General features: G+C 41.6%; 1 protein-coding gene across 12 annotated transcripts in view; it reads right to left on the reverse strand.

The window, feature by feature from the left end:
• Window positions 1-1,950: 1,950 nt before the first annotated feature.
• The window catches only part of myo18ab (myosin XVIIIA b), a 99,400-nt gene continuing 83,945 nt past the window's right edge, over window positions 1,951-17,405 (reverse strand). For 8 of the 12 annotated variants that reach the window (XM_019861288.1, XM_019861286.1, XM_019861287.1 and 5 more), the window contains 8 exons: window positions 16,314-16,397; window positions 15,535-15,672; window positions 14,240-14,425; window positions 13,643-13,782; window positions 13,047-13,091; window positions 9,295-9,417; window positions 6,011-7,513; window positions 1,951-4,427 (listed from right to left, as the gene is read on the reverse strand). In XM_019861288.1, coding sequence (XP_019716847.1) covers window positions 6,019-7,513; window positions 9,295-9,417; window positions 13,047-13,091; window positions 13,643-13,782; window positions 14,240-14,425; window positions 15,535-15,672; window positions 16,314-16,397 — 2,211 coding nt within the window. In that variant the 3' untranslated portion in view covers window positions 1,951-4,427; window positions 6,011-6,018. The remainder of the gene's footprint in view (window positions 4,428-6,010; window positions 7,514-9,294; window positions 9,418-13,046; window positions 13,092-13,642; window positions 13,783-14,239; window positions 14,426-15,534; window positions 15,673-16,313; window positions 16,398-17,405) is intronic. The other 4 variants (XM_019861293.1, XM_019861283.1, XM_019861290.1 and 1 more) reach the window with 3 other exon arrangements.

Consider the following 17,405-nt stretch of genomic DNA (forward strand, 5'->3'; position numbering starts at 1 on the left):
TTTCCCCCCTAGATATTAACAACAGGTTTGGGAGGGTTACTTTTAAAATGTATTCAAATACAGTCACTAGTAACCAACTGTTAAAAAATGTAGTTTGTAATATCATTCATCCATCCATTATCAGATCAGTTTATCCTCACGAGGGTCGCTGGTGAAGTCTTCTGGCAATTCTAAGGGGTAGAGTGGAGTATAAGTAGGTGCCTTTCTCATGTTCTTGGCACGTGGGGTGCATGATTTTAAATTTACACACGGCTTGACTGTCAACGCCATATGACCATCCATCTCCAGTCCCCTAGACCACAATTCCTTTTTTCTTAATAGTTTGTGCATAGATACTGGTAATGTGGACAAGTATAGAAGAACTCATTGCAAGATCAATACTCCCAAATACGCTTTAAATACTCCCAAATACGCTTTAAAAGTGTGGGTGGCTCCTGTACTGCCATCATCTTTCCTGGCAGTGGACGCAGCAGTGGTCTTGTCCACTTTGTAAAACGACCTCTTTTCCCATGAATTGGCCCTTGCGCCTTTTTTAAACAAAGTTCTGCACTTTCCAGTCACTGCAGTTTGATTCTTCATCCAGCACAATCTATTGATGTGCATCGCTCATGTCTTACTTTCGGTACTTCTGTCCTCCATTCTGGGGATGGGCTGCTGTTCCATGGCTGAGCATTTGCTAACTGTTAGCTCGTAGTCTCCACAAAGAGTCTGGTTTGAGAACGGGTACTGCCCATTCTGAAAACTTGAAGTGGCGCAATGATTTTCTCCTGTGATAGTCTCTCCCCCTCTCTCTCTCACCTGTTCCACTTTTATTTTCATTGCAAAAGGAACTGATCTTGGCTTGTAAAAACACAGTGTGGCATCATTACATTAGCAGCATGGATTTTTCGCTGTGAGCCCTTCGACATCCCTAGCTGATCTTTCAGCACTTTGGGTTTTGACAATATTTCCTGGAGGAGTTACTCTGTCTTTTGCCCTCATGTCAGTCTAACTTGAATGGTTGTTAGAGAAATAGAGTGAAATGGTAATAAGAGGGGCGGCCCGGTGGGCGACTGGTTAGCCGCTAACCAGGCTAGCCTCTGCACTTTGAGGCCGACGCGCTAACCGTTAGCGCGTCGGCCTCAAAGTGCAGAGGTGCAGGGTTTGATTCCGGCTTCGGCCTTTCTGTGTTGAGTTTGCATGTTCTCTCTGTGCTTGTGTGGGTTTTCTCCGGGTACTCCGGTTTCCTCCCTCATTCCAAAAACACGCATGGTAGGCTGATTGGACTCAGTGTGAGTGTGAGTGCAGATGGTTGTTTGTCTCTGTGTGCCCTGCGTTTGGCTGGCAACTGGTTCAGGGTGTCCGCCCGCCTACTGCCCTAAGACGGCTGGGATAGGCTCCGACGCGCCCCGCAACCCTTGTGAGGATAAAGCAGTTCGGAAAATGCATGGATGGATCGAAATTGTGAACGTTTATCTAGTAGTTGCGCACGGGGCTCAAATAAACAACCAGCCCGCTGCACTCTGGGTGGAGCAATGTGAACATGTGGCCGTTCCCTCTCAAATTGGTTTAAGGACTTGTTTTACAGTTTCAGAAGCCGTTTTAAGTTGCAGGAATGTTAAACATACTACACTTGAAGTTTGGATGCAATATATGCCACATCTTCATAATATCGCATCAGAGAAAGCCCTCAAAATATATGGATATAAGACCGAACCAAACCAAAAATATATTATTTTAGGGACCAAAAAGCAATGGGAGTCGGCGATGAAAGCGTTTTAGCTGTGATATTTATCTGGCAAATAATGTCGGCACTTGCACTGTATTTGTATTTGCTTTCTTTTGTTCAAGTCTTTGTCTTATCTGGATACGCCCTGCAATGCAAAGAACAAAAGAAAGTCTGAATACCATGTTCATGGACGAATAGAAATGTCATGAAGATGCAATTACAAATTAGTCTGAAGTCATTGTAAAACAATCACCATCGTTTATTTACAATATATTAAACTGTAAGGCAAAATGTTATCAGAGGTCAATTTGTTCAATAATGAAAATAAACTATTTTCAAAGCTAACATAAATCATACACATGGACTGTATTTATAAATAGTGTGTGCATTCCGTAAAGTTCTGATGCAGCCAGATACTTGTATCTGAGTCGATAACATTTCAATGCGTGTTGTCTGCAGAAAGAAAAAAAACAAGGGCATCAGCTAACAAAAAAGGATTTCGACAACCTCAACTTCCTTTGCGCTGTTTTTTTTTTGTTTTTTCAAGCCCCAAATGTCATTTGAGGTTTTATGTGGACTGCTGCTGCTGTGCACATTTCAGAGAAATCACCAACAAGGGAATCCTACACATGAATGCGACATGATGCTGCTTCCAGTGTTGCTTCCTGTTTAGCAAAAATTGGAAACAACTTGCCAGACAAACCTAAAAACACACTTAGCAGAGGATTAAAGTGAATTGACATACTAAGGACACCGAACCATAACATTGGTAAGGCTCGACATTGTTTCCTATATTGTGAGCAAATCCCACGACCGCGTTGCACTCAATGAATTCATTGGAATTGCCCTCATTACAATGATCTAATATCAAGTTCGGCAACAATTTTGTAACTTCTCAAAATGTGTCTACCGAGCAAAACACAAGAGTCGGTGTATAGTACAGAAGTATAGTCATCGCTGACCATAATTTAATGAGATGTCGCCCTGACACATCTACAAGAAGAACACAATAACACAAACGCCAACGTTTTAACTTGTGCAATTGAACAACAAGAAATCCGGCGGTTATTTTTTAACTGAATGAATTCCCCATCATCAGTGACAGTTGCCGCGTCAAATATTTCACTTGCGTGGTTCCGAAATTTGATTGGCGCGGCATGGTAAAATGTCCCAGGATTGTTAAGACATCAACGCACTAATTGATCCCGGTGGGTCTTTGGGCAACTTCCACGCTCATGACTATATGTGGGTGTGAATGCTTTAATCAAAACAGACAGGTCTCGCGACCTTTCGCCCGCTTCAACCGAAGCTGTGTAGGCACGGCCTCTTTATAGGACCTAACATACTTTCCGACTTGTACTATTGCCAAAATTGTAAGCAGTTGCGTCATAAGACAGGCACAAAAGTCGTCAGAAAACGCAAGTTTTGGCATTACAAGGAGTACATGCTGGCTCTCTTGGAACAGCTCTGGCATTGAATCAAATGCCCCTGCCTTGAAGAAAATGTCAAAACGGCCACCCTGGAAGGCTGACGACTGTTTCAAAAGAATTGTCTAAGTCAAAATTGTGAGAACCATGAACCCGTCCGTGTATTGATTATTTATTTTATCCTCATTATCGGCTTTGGTCGTTCATCACTAAAAATGCTGGCAATTTGAAGAGGTTGTGGTGAATGGACATTTGCTTTATATTTAATAATTATAAGAATATAATATTGAGGGGACGATAAGAAACAAATAGGAATAGTGACGAATATCAACTCGCGGTAAATTCCTTTTGGTCAGGAAAAGCACATCTCATCGAAAATAAAATAAGTGATAAAGCTAGCATGGGATATTCCAAGTACCTGAAATAACCCTGTGAGTTCAAAAAAACAAAAGCATGCGCAGGATATGATCTTGCTTGTGTGCTTCTCCAAAAACAAAACCCCAAAAGAGAATGAATTTGACAGCCTCCCGACTTTCCTTGAGAGTTCCCGATGCAATTCGTTTCACTTGTAAAAACCGGATCGTTAGCCAGCAAAAGGGTTCCAAAGTGTGACGACGAGAGCGTCTTCAGGGCGCGGCGCAACAGCCCACAACGCCGCCCAACTGCATACATAGCAGAAAAGAGAGCACTTGTCCCAGAAAAGACTAAAGAAGTATTTGTCAGGCTTTTTCCAGGATTCCGTTTCAATTGGCAACAGAACTGTCTACATGGAATAAAAAGCTTTTTGGCAGTACATGGTGCGATGGCAAAACAAATTACTAGTCTACAATATGCAAAGAAAATACACAAAGATTTTTTTTTTGTAAGGAAACAATCTCATCTCAGGGGCAATCCTAAACTCTTTGGCTCAGTTACATCCGAGATGGGACTTTTTATGGCAATGCCAAGCAACCAGTTTGGTGGTGATTAAGCTCAACTGTGAGGACCGTGAGCTTTGACTGACAGCAAAAGTGAATTTCACTGAATTGATCAACTGTCAGTGTCCATGAACAACCGCCAATGAGGTCATCTTCGCATGCAAGACAATAAGTGGCTGAAGCTGCGTTTCGGAAAGTGGTGCTGAACGCGGCACAAACTAAGATCCCGGCTCGAAAGGCTCAACGTCACCAACATTCTTTAGTTGATTGCTATATCTGGATCAAGAAGTGTACAGAGATCCCTGGGCAGTGTCGTCTTTTTCGTCTTCCTCCTCTTCGTCGGATCTGAAGCCGTAGCGTCTCCTGCCGGGGGGGCTGGAGAAGAATTTGAGAAGAAGGGATTGTTAGTGAAAGCCATATGACAAGCAATATACTGTGCTGGATTTAAAAGACAGTTAAGAATCCTCTGACTCTGTTTTTTTTTTTAAGTTTCCAAAATCAGGGTGTATCCACGAGAATTCTCAGGGCATTGAATCGATCGCAAATGGGCAGTTCCAGCTGTCTTAGAAGATTTTGCGCCTCTCATCAGAGCAGGCTGGCGCGCTTGCAACAACGAATGAAGCCTGCTAGGATGAGAGGCAAAATGTCTTTCAAGACAACCAGAACAGTCCAGTCGCGATCGAGTCAATCCCCCGAGAACGAAATGACCCAGACGAATGAGATTATTCACAAGCATATCCAGGAAGGTACAGAACATTCAACTCAATGCAGTCATCGCGATTCCACAGCCTCGATTTTTCATCGCCACGCATAATTATGAATGTGCAAAGCCTTAATAGAGAGGTGACTAAATGCAGGCGCTTACAGTTACACCTCTGATGAGCCAATTTGTTTGAGAGGTGGTGTGAAAAGCGGACCATTGATTGAGTATTCCCAACCACACCGGAGAAACTGAATCCTCCACCATATCGTCTCGGCCGTCAGGTTTCAAACAGGCGCTCCAAAGACACCACAAAACCATGCGATGTATTATTAAACCTGGAAACACCACCATGACTTATAATACGGCTGTGGTTAGGATTCACGTACTTTCCGCACTATAAGGCGCTTTGGAGTATAAGGCGAACCTTCAATGAATGACCTATTTTTAAACAGTTTTCATATATCGGGCGCATAGAATGAATAGAAGCTACAATAGTGGCTGCGGTTGCACTATGCATCCACTAGATGGTGCTACGCTAAAGGGAATACAGTACAGTACAATATAATGCAGCTTTATTTATATAGAGCCCTGGCTGCAGTTGCGTTATGCATTCACGAGATGGAGCTACGCTAAATGGAATACAATACAGCTTTATTTATATCGAGCTTTCACAACCGCTGCAGCTGCAACAAAGCGCTTTCGAGAAGATTTAACATACTATGTCCAATAAATCAGAATGTTATAATATATAAGGTGCATCGGATATCAGGCGTACTGTTGGCTTTTGAGAAAATTAAATGCTTTTAGGTGCGCCTTATAGTGCGGAAAATATGGTATTATACAGCTCAAGTATAACTTTTTATATAAAACAGCAAAGACACTCCAAACTGGGGGTTAGGTTTTTTTTTGGGTCAGTTGGGCATTCAAATGATCTCACTTTAGAATGCATGATTAGTTCGGTACCTCTGATTGTACTGCTGGGGGTGTGAAACCGATTTTATTTTGTCGTTTCTACTCTTTTTGCTGGAGTAATTAAATGCTCGGTGAAATGGGTAAGAACTTGCACTCAGACAAATACCACCTGAGTGGCAGATTTGGAAAAATACACCGTGCCAACATGCTAATTGTGACTCTCAACTCAAACTAGAAGTGCAAAGTGCAATGCACTGCTTCATATGTGTACCATTTTGCATCACACCATGCTGTGAATTATTATTAATTTATTTTTTTTAATGGATGCCAGGCAAGCACCTACTGCCTGCTTCAATCGCTATCCGGTCGATACAAGTACTTCATCATCAGGCTGTCCACCTTCTTCCTCCTCTTCTTGTCATTCTTTTTGCTGAGGGGGCGGCACTCACTTTGGGGCCCATCCTCCATTTCCTCTTCTGGGTTGACAACAACCTTCTGCGATGGGGCTCTCTTCACACTGCTAGAGCTGCGGTAGGAGATGGTGGAGGCGCTCGAGCTTGACCCGGAGTCTGATTCAGAATCTGATGACGACGACGATGATGATGATGAAGACGAAGGCGATTTTTCCCTCTTCCTGGACTTTTTATTGGACTTTTTGGACCTTCGAGAGCTGCTCCTGTGACTACGCTTGTCACTGGAACTTTCAGACTCTGAACTATGGCTTCGCTTCTTCTTACCTTTGCCCTTGCTCTTGCTACGGCGACCACTACAGCTGCTGGTGCTGCGAGACGGTCTTATGCAGCTCACAGCTGATGCAGAGCGTTGAAGATTAGTGCAGGAGCGAGTTCCGGTGCTCTTCTGAGCAGTTAATTTATCATCTGCATTATCTTTAGATGTACCTTCCTCCCCTTCAGAGTCCTCCAAGCTACTGCGCTTGAATTTAATGGGTTTGAAGCTCAAGACTTCATTGATGGCTTTTTCCAGGTCCGGGTCAAGGTAGTTACGATGGCTGACAGGTTTGATATCCACGTTATCGATGAGATCGTGATCTCCAGCTGACCGAGCTTGTGGCGGCGGCATGGAAATGCTGCGTCCAGCGGAAGAATGGCAGTAAGATGACCTATCAGTGAAGGCCACGCTTCTGCTATCATCCATATCAAGATCAAACTCACTCAGACGGCAGCTACGTGCGAGTGACAGATGGGAATCAGCTTGACTGACACTACCAGGACTGCGACCGCCGGACCGTTTGCTTAAACAAGGGCTGCTGGGGTCACTGCCGTATTGTGATCGCCTCCCACCACGCTCATCTAAGCGTGACGTGCTTTGATGACGTCCGAGTGGGTTCGAGAAACCCAAGCTGCGGGTAGACTTCGTATCATCATTCTCTGGGCTTAACCCAAGGCAAGTCGAGGACCGCCTTGGTGGAATGAATGAAAGAGTGGATTCTTTGTCGATGTCACCCCAACGGCTGTCCATGCCTTTCCTGGCCCGGCTGCTGGCATCGGAGTAAGGCTGGGAGATAACTGATTCTCTGTCGGCCATGTCATCCACGGCCAATGATTTCTTCCTGGAGCTAGTTGAATAGGTATCATCTTGAAGATCAGTGCTTTTGGATCTAGACTTTTGGAAAGACAGATCATCCTCCAATTCCGCATTTGCCTTTAGGACACTGAAGAGCTGGTCCCCCTTAGAACCGAGGTTGGAACGCTTCCTGTAGCTGAGGGAGCTCATCACGGATGATGGCCGGGTTGTCTCGACGTCTTTGAACTCTTTATTTGCCTCTTTCCATTCCTTATCATCTGACCTTTCTTTCCCTTCTTTTCCATCTAAGTTTACAGCAAATCTTGAGAGACCGAAATGTCCGAAAGGCCGTCGGGCAAAAGACAATGGGAGAAAAATGACAAAAGATGAGTTTTTAGGGCAAGTCTAGGTGAATAGATCTATATATAACAAAACAGTCAATCTGGTGACCTGTGGTTGTGTTGTCTGCTAAATCTCAGTTCCCATTCTCCAAGTCTGCTCATATTTTAGGTCGTCCCCAGCCAGAAAAGAAAGCTGGCTGTGTTGTATACATTTCGGTCCCACAGACCGCAATGATATTGTCCCATATTGTTTTCATTTTACCAAGCTGTGTGTTTCTGTTTATTTTATTTTATTTTATTTGGCTGTGTGTCTGCTTGTGCTGCATGTGACATTGTATGTTCTCAATGCTGACTGACTGTCGCTATCGGCAAAAATGTACTTCATCCTACCACAGCGAATAGGCGAAAGAGCAAAAGTGGCGAGTGACGCACTGGGACGGCCTGAATTAATGACGAACTGATGATGACGGACTGGCGGGCTGGCCGCTTGCCACAGACGAATGACGGACTGGTGAAAATTACTGATGCGCCCACCACTGCAGTTACCTTTGGAAACCATTTTTTTTTTTTTTTTTTTTTACTGACGGTCCTAAAGTAGCAGTGACGAATTGTAATTTAGCGATGATGGAAGTGTGTTTAAAATAACGATGACGGAGTGATGGATTGACGATGACAGATGGGTGTCAAAAAAATTTAAATATGGATTTTAAATACCTGGGAATGTGTTTGTTTTAGTTTTCATGGTATTCCAAAATGGATGAGCAATAAAATGATTCTGAACATCAGTATGAGGTGTGGTTATTTACCGGAGTAGATGCACTGCTTGTGCTGTTAATGTGTGTGTGTGTGTGTCTGTGTGTGTGTGTGTGTGTGTATATATATATGTGTGTGTGTGTGTGTGTGTGTGTGTGTGTATATATATATATATATATAGAGAGAGAGAGAGAGAGAGAGAGAGAGAGAGAGAGAGAGAGAGAGACTGACTTTGTTTTTGGCATTGCCGCTTCCATGCAGTGATTTCTTCAGTGTCTCTGAAACTTTTGATGAAATTATGGACCGACCAATGATGAAATCCCCAAATTCTTTGTCATTGTACACGGTCCAAAAACTGTTCGATTATTTTCCTACACAGTTGTTCACCAAGAGGTGAACCCTGCCCCATCGTTGCTTGGAAATGACTGAGCAGTTCCCAGTTAGCCTGTTCACCTGTGGGAAGTCCCAACCAGGTGTTTGATGAGCATTCCTCAACTTTCTCACTTTGATGCATTAAAAAAGAACCAGTTTATGCTGATAGCATGGTAAATTCATGTTTAAAAAGAGAACGAGCTTGTTCTGTTTCACTTTGCTGAAGCTAGAATGTTACGAGAAGTAGCTTGTTCTGATTTTGAGGTTTTTACATTTTGGAATCAGTACAGCTGAGTGAGTTTTTAAATAAAATCCAATGAAATGGCATTCTATTGTGTTTATTTGGAGTTATCTTTAATTAGTATACATTTATTTACAGAAAAGCTATTGTTACCATATCGATAAATCGTATTGAAATTGTGTTCATTGTATCGAATTGTATCGATCCAAAAAAGCAATTTTACTCTTTGTTTCCAATCATTGTGCCCTATACTGTATATCAATATGTGCCTTATCAGCTAAGAAAAACCCCGTTCAACCCCAAATAAATAAATAGATAGTCTGAATGGACGATTAAGAAAGATAAGAAAGAGCTATCGCTCGGACAGTAATGTCGCATGTTTACTTCTCCACTGACCTTGAGCTCTTCAGGCTGCCATCATCTGAAAAATTCTTGGCGGATCCTTTACTTTTGGATAACCAGGATTTCACCCCATCCACACGACCCTCCACCTCAGAGTCAGTGTCTGAATCCCCTTGACTAGTGGGGAATCAGACACAGAAAACCAGTTAAGACAGGGCAAAGGGGAGGACAGTTGCAGAGAGGATTAGAGAATCAGCTCAAAGAAATATTACAGTGTTGCAGTCGAGTCAAAAGAGGCAGAAATCAATGAAGCCCTTGCAGGAGCACGAGTTGACACAAGGTGGGTTGCCAATGTCAATGAAGCATTCAAAGCATCGTGTTATTTCTGCAGTCAGCTCAAAAAGACCCTTTTAACACACAAGCCCATGAGCAGCCACAGACCAACACTTCACTGGAGCTTGTCACCTTTGACATTCATAAGATGAGTGCAACCTTTGTTAGGTGGCAGCGGACATAAACAACACTCAGACTTCCAAAGCTTTCCAAAAAAATCTGCTCTCGGTAGCGGCGTAATAAACCTTCCCTGAAATTTGAATTTAAACTTATTAAACATGAACGCTAACCTATTGGCCCCATGGTGTTCATATTTTATCTCGATAACTAGTACTCTAGCAGCAATAAAGTATTATTTGGGTCTCATTGGTGAGTCTCTGAATCTATTAAAAAAAAGTGTTATTTATTGCACCCGTATTGAACATTTATTTACATTGGAGAGTTCAGCTTTAGAGGGCCAAGTCTACTGAGGACACAAGCAGTTGATGCCCCTTTTCATTGTATTTTCGATATGAAATCGTGGATGACAGAAATCTTCGTGCAGCTCAACCAGGATAAAAACAGAAGCACGGATTATCAGTCCTGAATCAGTAAGGCGGAAAGAAAGAAACAAATCTTCAAATAAAAGCACTAACATTTAAAACATCGGATAAAATCAAGACTCAGGGTGTGGTCTTTGATTCAAATGTAACCTTTAAACACCGCATCAGGCATATCACCAAGAAGAGCTTTTCTCATCCAAAAACACACCGTCTATGTACGCATCTGTTAATGTGTGTCGTTGGGAATGGTTTTGCTTAGTTTCCTTGCTTTCATTGTACGAAGCGCTTTGTGCTGCATTTTACTCATGAAAAGTGCTACTGAGTATATAAAGTCGGATGGAGTGACTGATTGATAGTCGATTGCCATGTAAAGCTTTAGAGAAGCAAACAAACAGCACTAAAGAGACAATCATTGTCAATGGCATTTTAAGCATCATTGGTTGTTTGTTTCTCCCCACTGTTCATTCGCATCTATAACACGGATCTCTTTGCCCTGCAAAGCCCCATTCCTCTGTGCCCCTTTATCTCGTAGATGGCATATTAGTGTATGCGAAATGTGGAACTGTTTTCGGAATTCATCCGTACAGCTCCGGCGCACACACAGGGATACAAATCTTTTTCAAGCCCAACAAGAAAATGACATCTTTTCAAAACATTTTTGTGGTTTTGTACGAAACAGTACCTTCTAATAGTCTGGTAAAATGTAAATAATCTGACCTAAAATAAATTACTACCAAGTCTATGTTACATTATAATGCAGTCTCATGTATGTAGTTACATCATTTAAATATGTTGATAAAATAAATGCAAACACAAATGAAACATTATTAAAATGAGTGTAAATCTTGTTTCACAATTCCGTCTTGAATGAGTCAGCCTTGGCAACAACAGAATGCCAAAAACTGTCAAGGGAGTCCCATGACTGAGAGCCAAAGGTGAACGTTGTGTGCAGGTGATTTGCCTGGTGAACAAGGCAGCTTTTGGGAAGACATTTCAAGGTTCTGCATTATAACCCTTTGATGCACCCTGTGACCTGATAACATGATAAGCTGTCCACTGTTGCACCCGCTGTCCCTGAAAGGGTTAAGCAAGCTCAGGTCATTGATGAGAAACTCACCCTGTTTCAACAGCGACCCATTAATATTCCATAGACTAAGTTTATGGTTAATGTTAAACATAAACACATAAATTAAAACAATGAAGATCGGTTGGAGCAAACCTCAGCAGTTCATTCAAAAGAAATCACGCTCCAACATGACACACAACAGCGTCACAAAACCTTCTGCAACATTAGTTACTTCATATATGCCAAGTGTTTAACAATATGCAGAATCTGAGGAGGGAAATGTGCTTCATGCTGGGGATACAACACATCATCAGTGACATTCATGCATCTCAGCATGTGAGGGCATGCATTCAGCAGTAGGGATGTAACGATATCCAAACGTCACGAGAGAAAATTATCACAATATGAACCTAATTATGATATAAACTCGCACATGGTACTGTATAAAAACTCATGATATTGGAGTTACTGTTACTGTCATGTGCTCTTCTTGGCTCATTGGCGCAAAGTATCATGGTCTATGTAAAAAGTAGTTCACAATACTGTGTTCGTTGGCTGAAGCGGGCAATGAGTTTTTTTTTGGGAGTGCGGGCGGGCGGAGGGTGATGTGCTATTTTTAATATGGTAACATGACGCCGACGATATTGTAGCAATTTTAATATCAAGATATCGCCGTTATCGTTACATCCCGAATCAGCAATGGTGTACACCAGGGTTATGAGGAATCTCTGAGCACTGTTGCTGATGCATGATGCCTAAGCCTTTTATGGATCAAAGGAAACCCTCTTTCGATTGATTATTTCTCTCCCTTTCACCTAACTATGAGGCTTTTGCTTTTGTTTGAATTGGTGATTGTGTGGATCTGGTGTCCAAAGTGGTAGACATTGTTTCCACCAAACAGTACAGTTGAGTTCAGCTCATCACGGTACGGTTTGAGCAGTAAGTCCGTTCCATTATCATATGCTGTAACTCTAACTAATAAGTGGTGGGAAGAAAAAAAAAAATTTTTATTAAATGACAAGACGGACCAGGTGGACGACTGGTTAGCACGTCGGCCTCACAGTGCAGAGGTGCAGGGTTCGATTCCGGCTCCGGCCTTCCTGTGTGGAGTTTGCATGTTCTCCCCGTGCCTGTGTGGGGTTTCTCCGGGTACTCCGATTTCCTCCCACATACCAATCCAAAGACATGTGTGGCAGGTTAATGGAACACACTAAATTGTCCCTAGGTGTGGTGTGAGTATGAGTGCGGATGGTTGTTGGTCGTTACCCTGCAAATGGCTGGCAACCAGTTCAGGGTGTACCCAAGCAACCGCTTGAAGACAAGTGGTATTGGCTCCAGCACGCCTGCGACCCTCTTGAGGATCAACGGATCATAAAAATTGGGAGGGATGGATGAATTAAATGACAATTTATAGATCAATTTTCTACCGCTTAGTCTGTTCAGGGTCACATGTAAACTGGAGCCAATCCTAACTTACTTTGAGCTCGTGGCCGTTTACACCATGTCTAGACAAGGATAATTTATGTCTACCCATTCCATAGCAGTTCCCATGCAGAATGCCTCCTTTTTCCATCTTTGTTAATTGTGTATCGATCTAAACCGAACTATACTGCAAGGTGGAAATGTGGCTTTGAAGCCTAAGTTAAAAACGTATTGCAATCAAAACGTCTCACTTATCAAGACTCAAATCTGAGACAAAACTGCTTTGAATTCAGGAGCATTTCAATCTGGATTTGTTTTAAAAGGGTATCCTTTAAAGCACAGATTCTCTGTGTTCAAAGACTCTTCAACATTCCCAGCGGTTAAAAAAAAGAAAAATAAATACATTTAAAAAAAAAAAAAAATCACAAGCTCGCATTCCTCACGTTTTGTTTTTTCTTTTCTGATACTTTGTCACCATGTCTTGTAAACTGGTTGCAATGATGGGTGGACAAACAGAAGAGAACACACATGGAAAAAAAATATGACAAAGCCAAAAGGAAAATGTACAATGTGAATGATGCTTGAAATTCTTGCGGCTGGTGCTTTGGTGACCCTTTTCTTTTTCCTTCATGACAAACTACCTTAAGTGGACACATGCAGCTTTTATGGATATGGACTCAACATGCCACCTTCTCTGTGTCTTGTATAGTGAGTGAAAAAAAGCCTTTCGTAATGAAGAATACGGTATTTTCACTCTGTTAGCAGGCATCACAGAGGAGCGCATTTTCTTCAGTACGCATATTGAAGAATCAATAAAGTATAATAGAATTTATCATAACAATAAGGTCACCCTCATACCAAAGTACTGGTATGGCCTTTTACTAATTGGTGTCTTAGCAATATCATGATCAAGTAAACGGGGTTAATGACTGATCCATCAGAAATACTTCTGTCATTTAAAATCTGTGAACGCTCAACCTCCTTTCAATTTGCATTTTGTTTGCATACGATCATGTGTAACATCAGTGTAAATTTGTACCTATTGATAAGGTCTTCATTGTCATCGCTTTCCATCTCATCCTCAATGGCAGCCTGGAGGTCACCTATCCTTTTAAAGGCTAGCTTGAGGTCTGCTTGCAGGCTCTGATTTGCAGCCTCCAAGCTCTCAATGTCCATTTCCTGTTCATGGTACAAAGCACAAAATAAATCTTTCCAAAGTAGTCTGAATTTGAACGGACGGTATCAAAAGTCTCATCATTTGGTCATTGATTAGACAATTATTTCATTTCATCTATTCGAGTGATTCCCAGCCTTGAACTTTTCAGTGACAGCGGTTACTACAGCCAAGGCACACATTTAAGTTTGAAAAATCGCACCGGACACCACCGAACAAAATTGTTGGAAAAAAGAGGATGCATGCATGTGTCAATTTCATACTTTGTGCCATCCAATAGAACATCATTTATTTGTTCTTTCTGTCACTATAAATTGCTGGCATAGATAGAGAGATACATTATTTGTTATGAATACATAATTTTCTCACCTATGAAGTGAAATTTGATACACTTCCCGTGGCACACTGTTAAAAGCTCTTACGGCACACTGGTTGGGAATCACTGATCTATTGCATACTTACCAGCTCATGCTTTTTGCGGCTGGCCTCTCCTTCCTTTTTGGCGAGTTCGCCCATCTCTTCTTTCATGTCGCGAATCTGTCTCAGCAATCGTTTGCTCTGTTCTTTCTCCCGGATCTCGCTACTGCTGCGTTGGTCTCGATCCTCGGTCAGTTTTTCCAAATTTTCTTTGAGACGTGCTACAAGGTTCTGAAAAAGGAAATGAGATTAGACTGCCGTAACATTCAGTATGTACCGTAATGTAAGGGACACATGTAACCAGCAAGTTATGCCTTAGATTTGCCACTCCCCATATTACATAGACTATTTCCCAAGAGTTGAGTATGAGTACAATGTAGTGTCTTTTTGTAACTAGATTAATTAAATCCTGCTTCCATATTTTGACAACCAGAAACATTCAGTCCCTCTTGTTTTTGGTGGCGAGGAGCAGGGCTGCACAATAATGGAAACACTGACTGAGATTGAAATCCCGATTAATAAAATGTCTATTCCATCGACTTCAAAACTTTGTATTTATTGACCTTCTAAAACTCAAAAAGCCCAAACTATCATCATAGCCTCATGCCTTGTAAATCCATCCATTTTACACTGACTTTAGCATTATCAATGGCAATGTTCTTGAAATGAAACATTTATGGTATTATGAGTGTAATTATTTTTCTTGTGTGTTTAGTCTGACAGTTGACTCCAACTAGGGTGTCAGCTTAGAGGACACTTAGGGACGGCAGAATCACGCATGTATGTAAGCAGCATGGAGCATTCAGGTTCCATTTACAACATTGGGAACTCAAACACCAAACCGTTCAGCCCACTATTCTTTTTTCTTCGGTCATAACGTTTGTAAGATAAAGAGAAGCCAAAATTGAAATCACAATTACAATTAGTTGAACTCATGCTAGTATGATTAAAAATCTTTTTTTGTTTTGTTTTGTTTTTTTTTTTATTCCTTTCAGCATCCAAGCATTTTTATTTTCCTTCTTGACAGTCCGCTGTTGACAAAAAAATTACACAGTGAGTAATTGCCAAACGGAACCTGCACAGTTTTGAATTAGTAAGTAGTAAGAAGTAAGAGAGTAATGCAAGCTAAAGGTAAAACAGGGATAATATGCAACGAGGTGTGCAATAAAGTCTTTGGAGATATATTCAGATGGTGGTATTTACAGTATACTTTATGTTCATGACCTTTCTTAGTTTTTTTAGGTCACCCTACCATGCTGATAGCACCATTTGCTCGCCCAACATCTGCCGCCCACCACTTCCAGCACCATAAGTACAACTGCCCTGTCTTTGGTTCTCACCTCCAGGCGTTTGACCTGGGTCTTCTCAAACTCCAGTTTAGTTTCAAGTTCCCGGATCTTGGCCTCCTGTCGGCTCACAAGGGATTTCTCCACCATGGACTGCTCCTGGAAGTCTAGTTGACTCTGGAGGACTTGCATCTATGGCAACGTTAACATATGTTAGTTTTTAAAAAATGTTTTTAAACATATTGCAACTCTCATATCGCTCGCTCCCGGCCAAAAATGTGAATTCACATTTTGGTCAACGTTTTTTTTTTTTTTTTAAATCCACGATTGGCCATTCCACATGTGTGGGTGTCATTTTTAAAAAACAAATTATTAAATTATTTCTTAATTGTTTGATTGATTGCACTTTATAAAACCATTTTGTTTCTTGACATTTTATTATTTTTCATATGTATATTTTACAACAGTGATATTTTTCTTAAATAAAAACAAAACAAATATGTATTTTGGGGAGTGGGGGGGGGGGCTTGGAATGGATTTCTATTCATTACAATGGGTGGAGTCGATTTGAGAAATGAATGTGTTATAAGGGTGGCCATGGTTAAACTTGCAAGTCAAGGCAACTACTGTATAATGCAGGATGTACCAGTATTCTGAAACATTGGAAACCAACACATCCAGTCAATTTGTATCATCTGTTTGATTCCTATTCACATCATTTGATTTATTAATTGTGTGAGGCATAGTTTAGGAAGAAATCTTTGGCTTTACATCCTTCCACTGACTGTATGTTTTCACTTGCTATGCCTAAAGCAGAAACATAGTGCACTTACTGTCTCATGCACTTCCTGCTTCTCTTTGAGAGCCTCCTCCAACTGTGCTTGTAGGTCACTGATCTGAGCCAGGTTCTGGGCAGACTGCAACAACAAACAGAGTACAGATGTGAACCATAGACAAAATTATAGCATTATGATCCGACTACTATTTTTAGTCTGGAGAAAACATTTTAAAATTATTTCAATGTGACCTGTGTGAAATATGTAGCTCATGGTGCTGGATTTGAGAAACGGGATTCTCTGTCTGATGACTTGCTTACTTAATTAAATGTGACACTGAACATACTTCTCGGTTGAACAATACAAAAAATTGTATACTTTTTTTTTTTTTAAACAGAACCCTCACAGCACATTGCATCGGATATGAACAAGCGGTGTTGTGGCAGATGGATAGATAAGGCTAGCTCCAGCGCAAACAACTACTACATTCACCCTTAGATTGTGTCCAAATGTGTTGTCGGAGAGCCACCGGCGATATGGTTATCTCCGTATCGCTGTCTTGTGGCTCCAACAATTCATCAAAACATGTCGTTGCGGTCTGTGGTGCAAAAAAAAGATTGGGCACGGGACCACTGCCTAAGAGATGTGTGCTAAACCAGGGGTCCCCAACCTTTTTTGCCCCACGGACCGGTTTATGTCAGACAATATTTTCAGGGACCGGCATTTAAGGTGTGGCGGAAATAATACAACAAAATAATATGGTATGAGCTGCATGAAAACTGTGGTATTTTCGAAATATAATAATAAACACAAGGAGCGTCTAATCTGGCCGCAACACTCCAATCGCTATGGCAATGTTTAATGCCTTCAAAATACGATACAACGCAAATTCAAAGTGCATGAAAATGACCACTCACCACAGCACCGAGCTTGATTTTCTGCAACCAGACGGTCCCATCTCGGGGTAATAGGAGAGACAATGACACCGCAAGTGTGTGGTTTATGTCCAGTCTACTTCGTAATTTTGTTTTCGTCGCCGTTGCTGCATAATCCCCCCCGCCTCACACAGGTAGGATGTCGGGAAATAGCAAAAGTGCTATTGGGGCGATCTCAGAGTATTCAGACATAACTTTAATCCAGTTGTCTCGA

The sequence above is a fragment of the Hippocampus comes genome, unplaced genomic scaffold (genome assembly GCF_001891065.2).
Source record: "Hippocampus comes isolate QL1 unplaced genomic scaffold, H_comes_QL1_v1.1 scaffold122, whole genome shotgun sequence".
NCBI classification, from domain to species: Eukaryota; Metazoa; Chordata; class Actinopteri; order Syngnathiformes; family Syngnathidae; genus Hippocampus; species Hippocampus comes.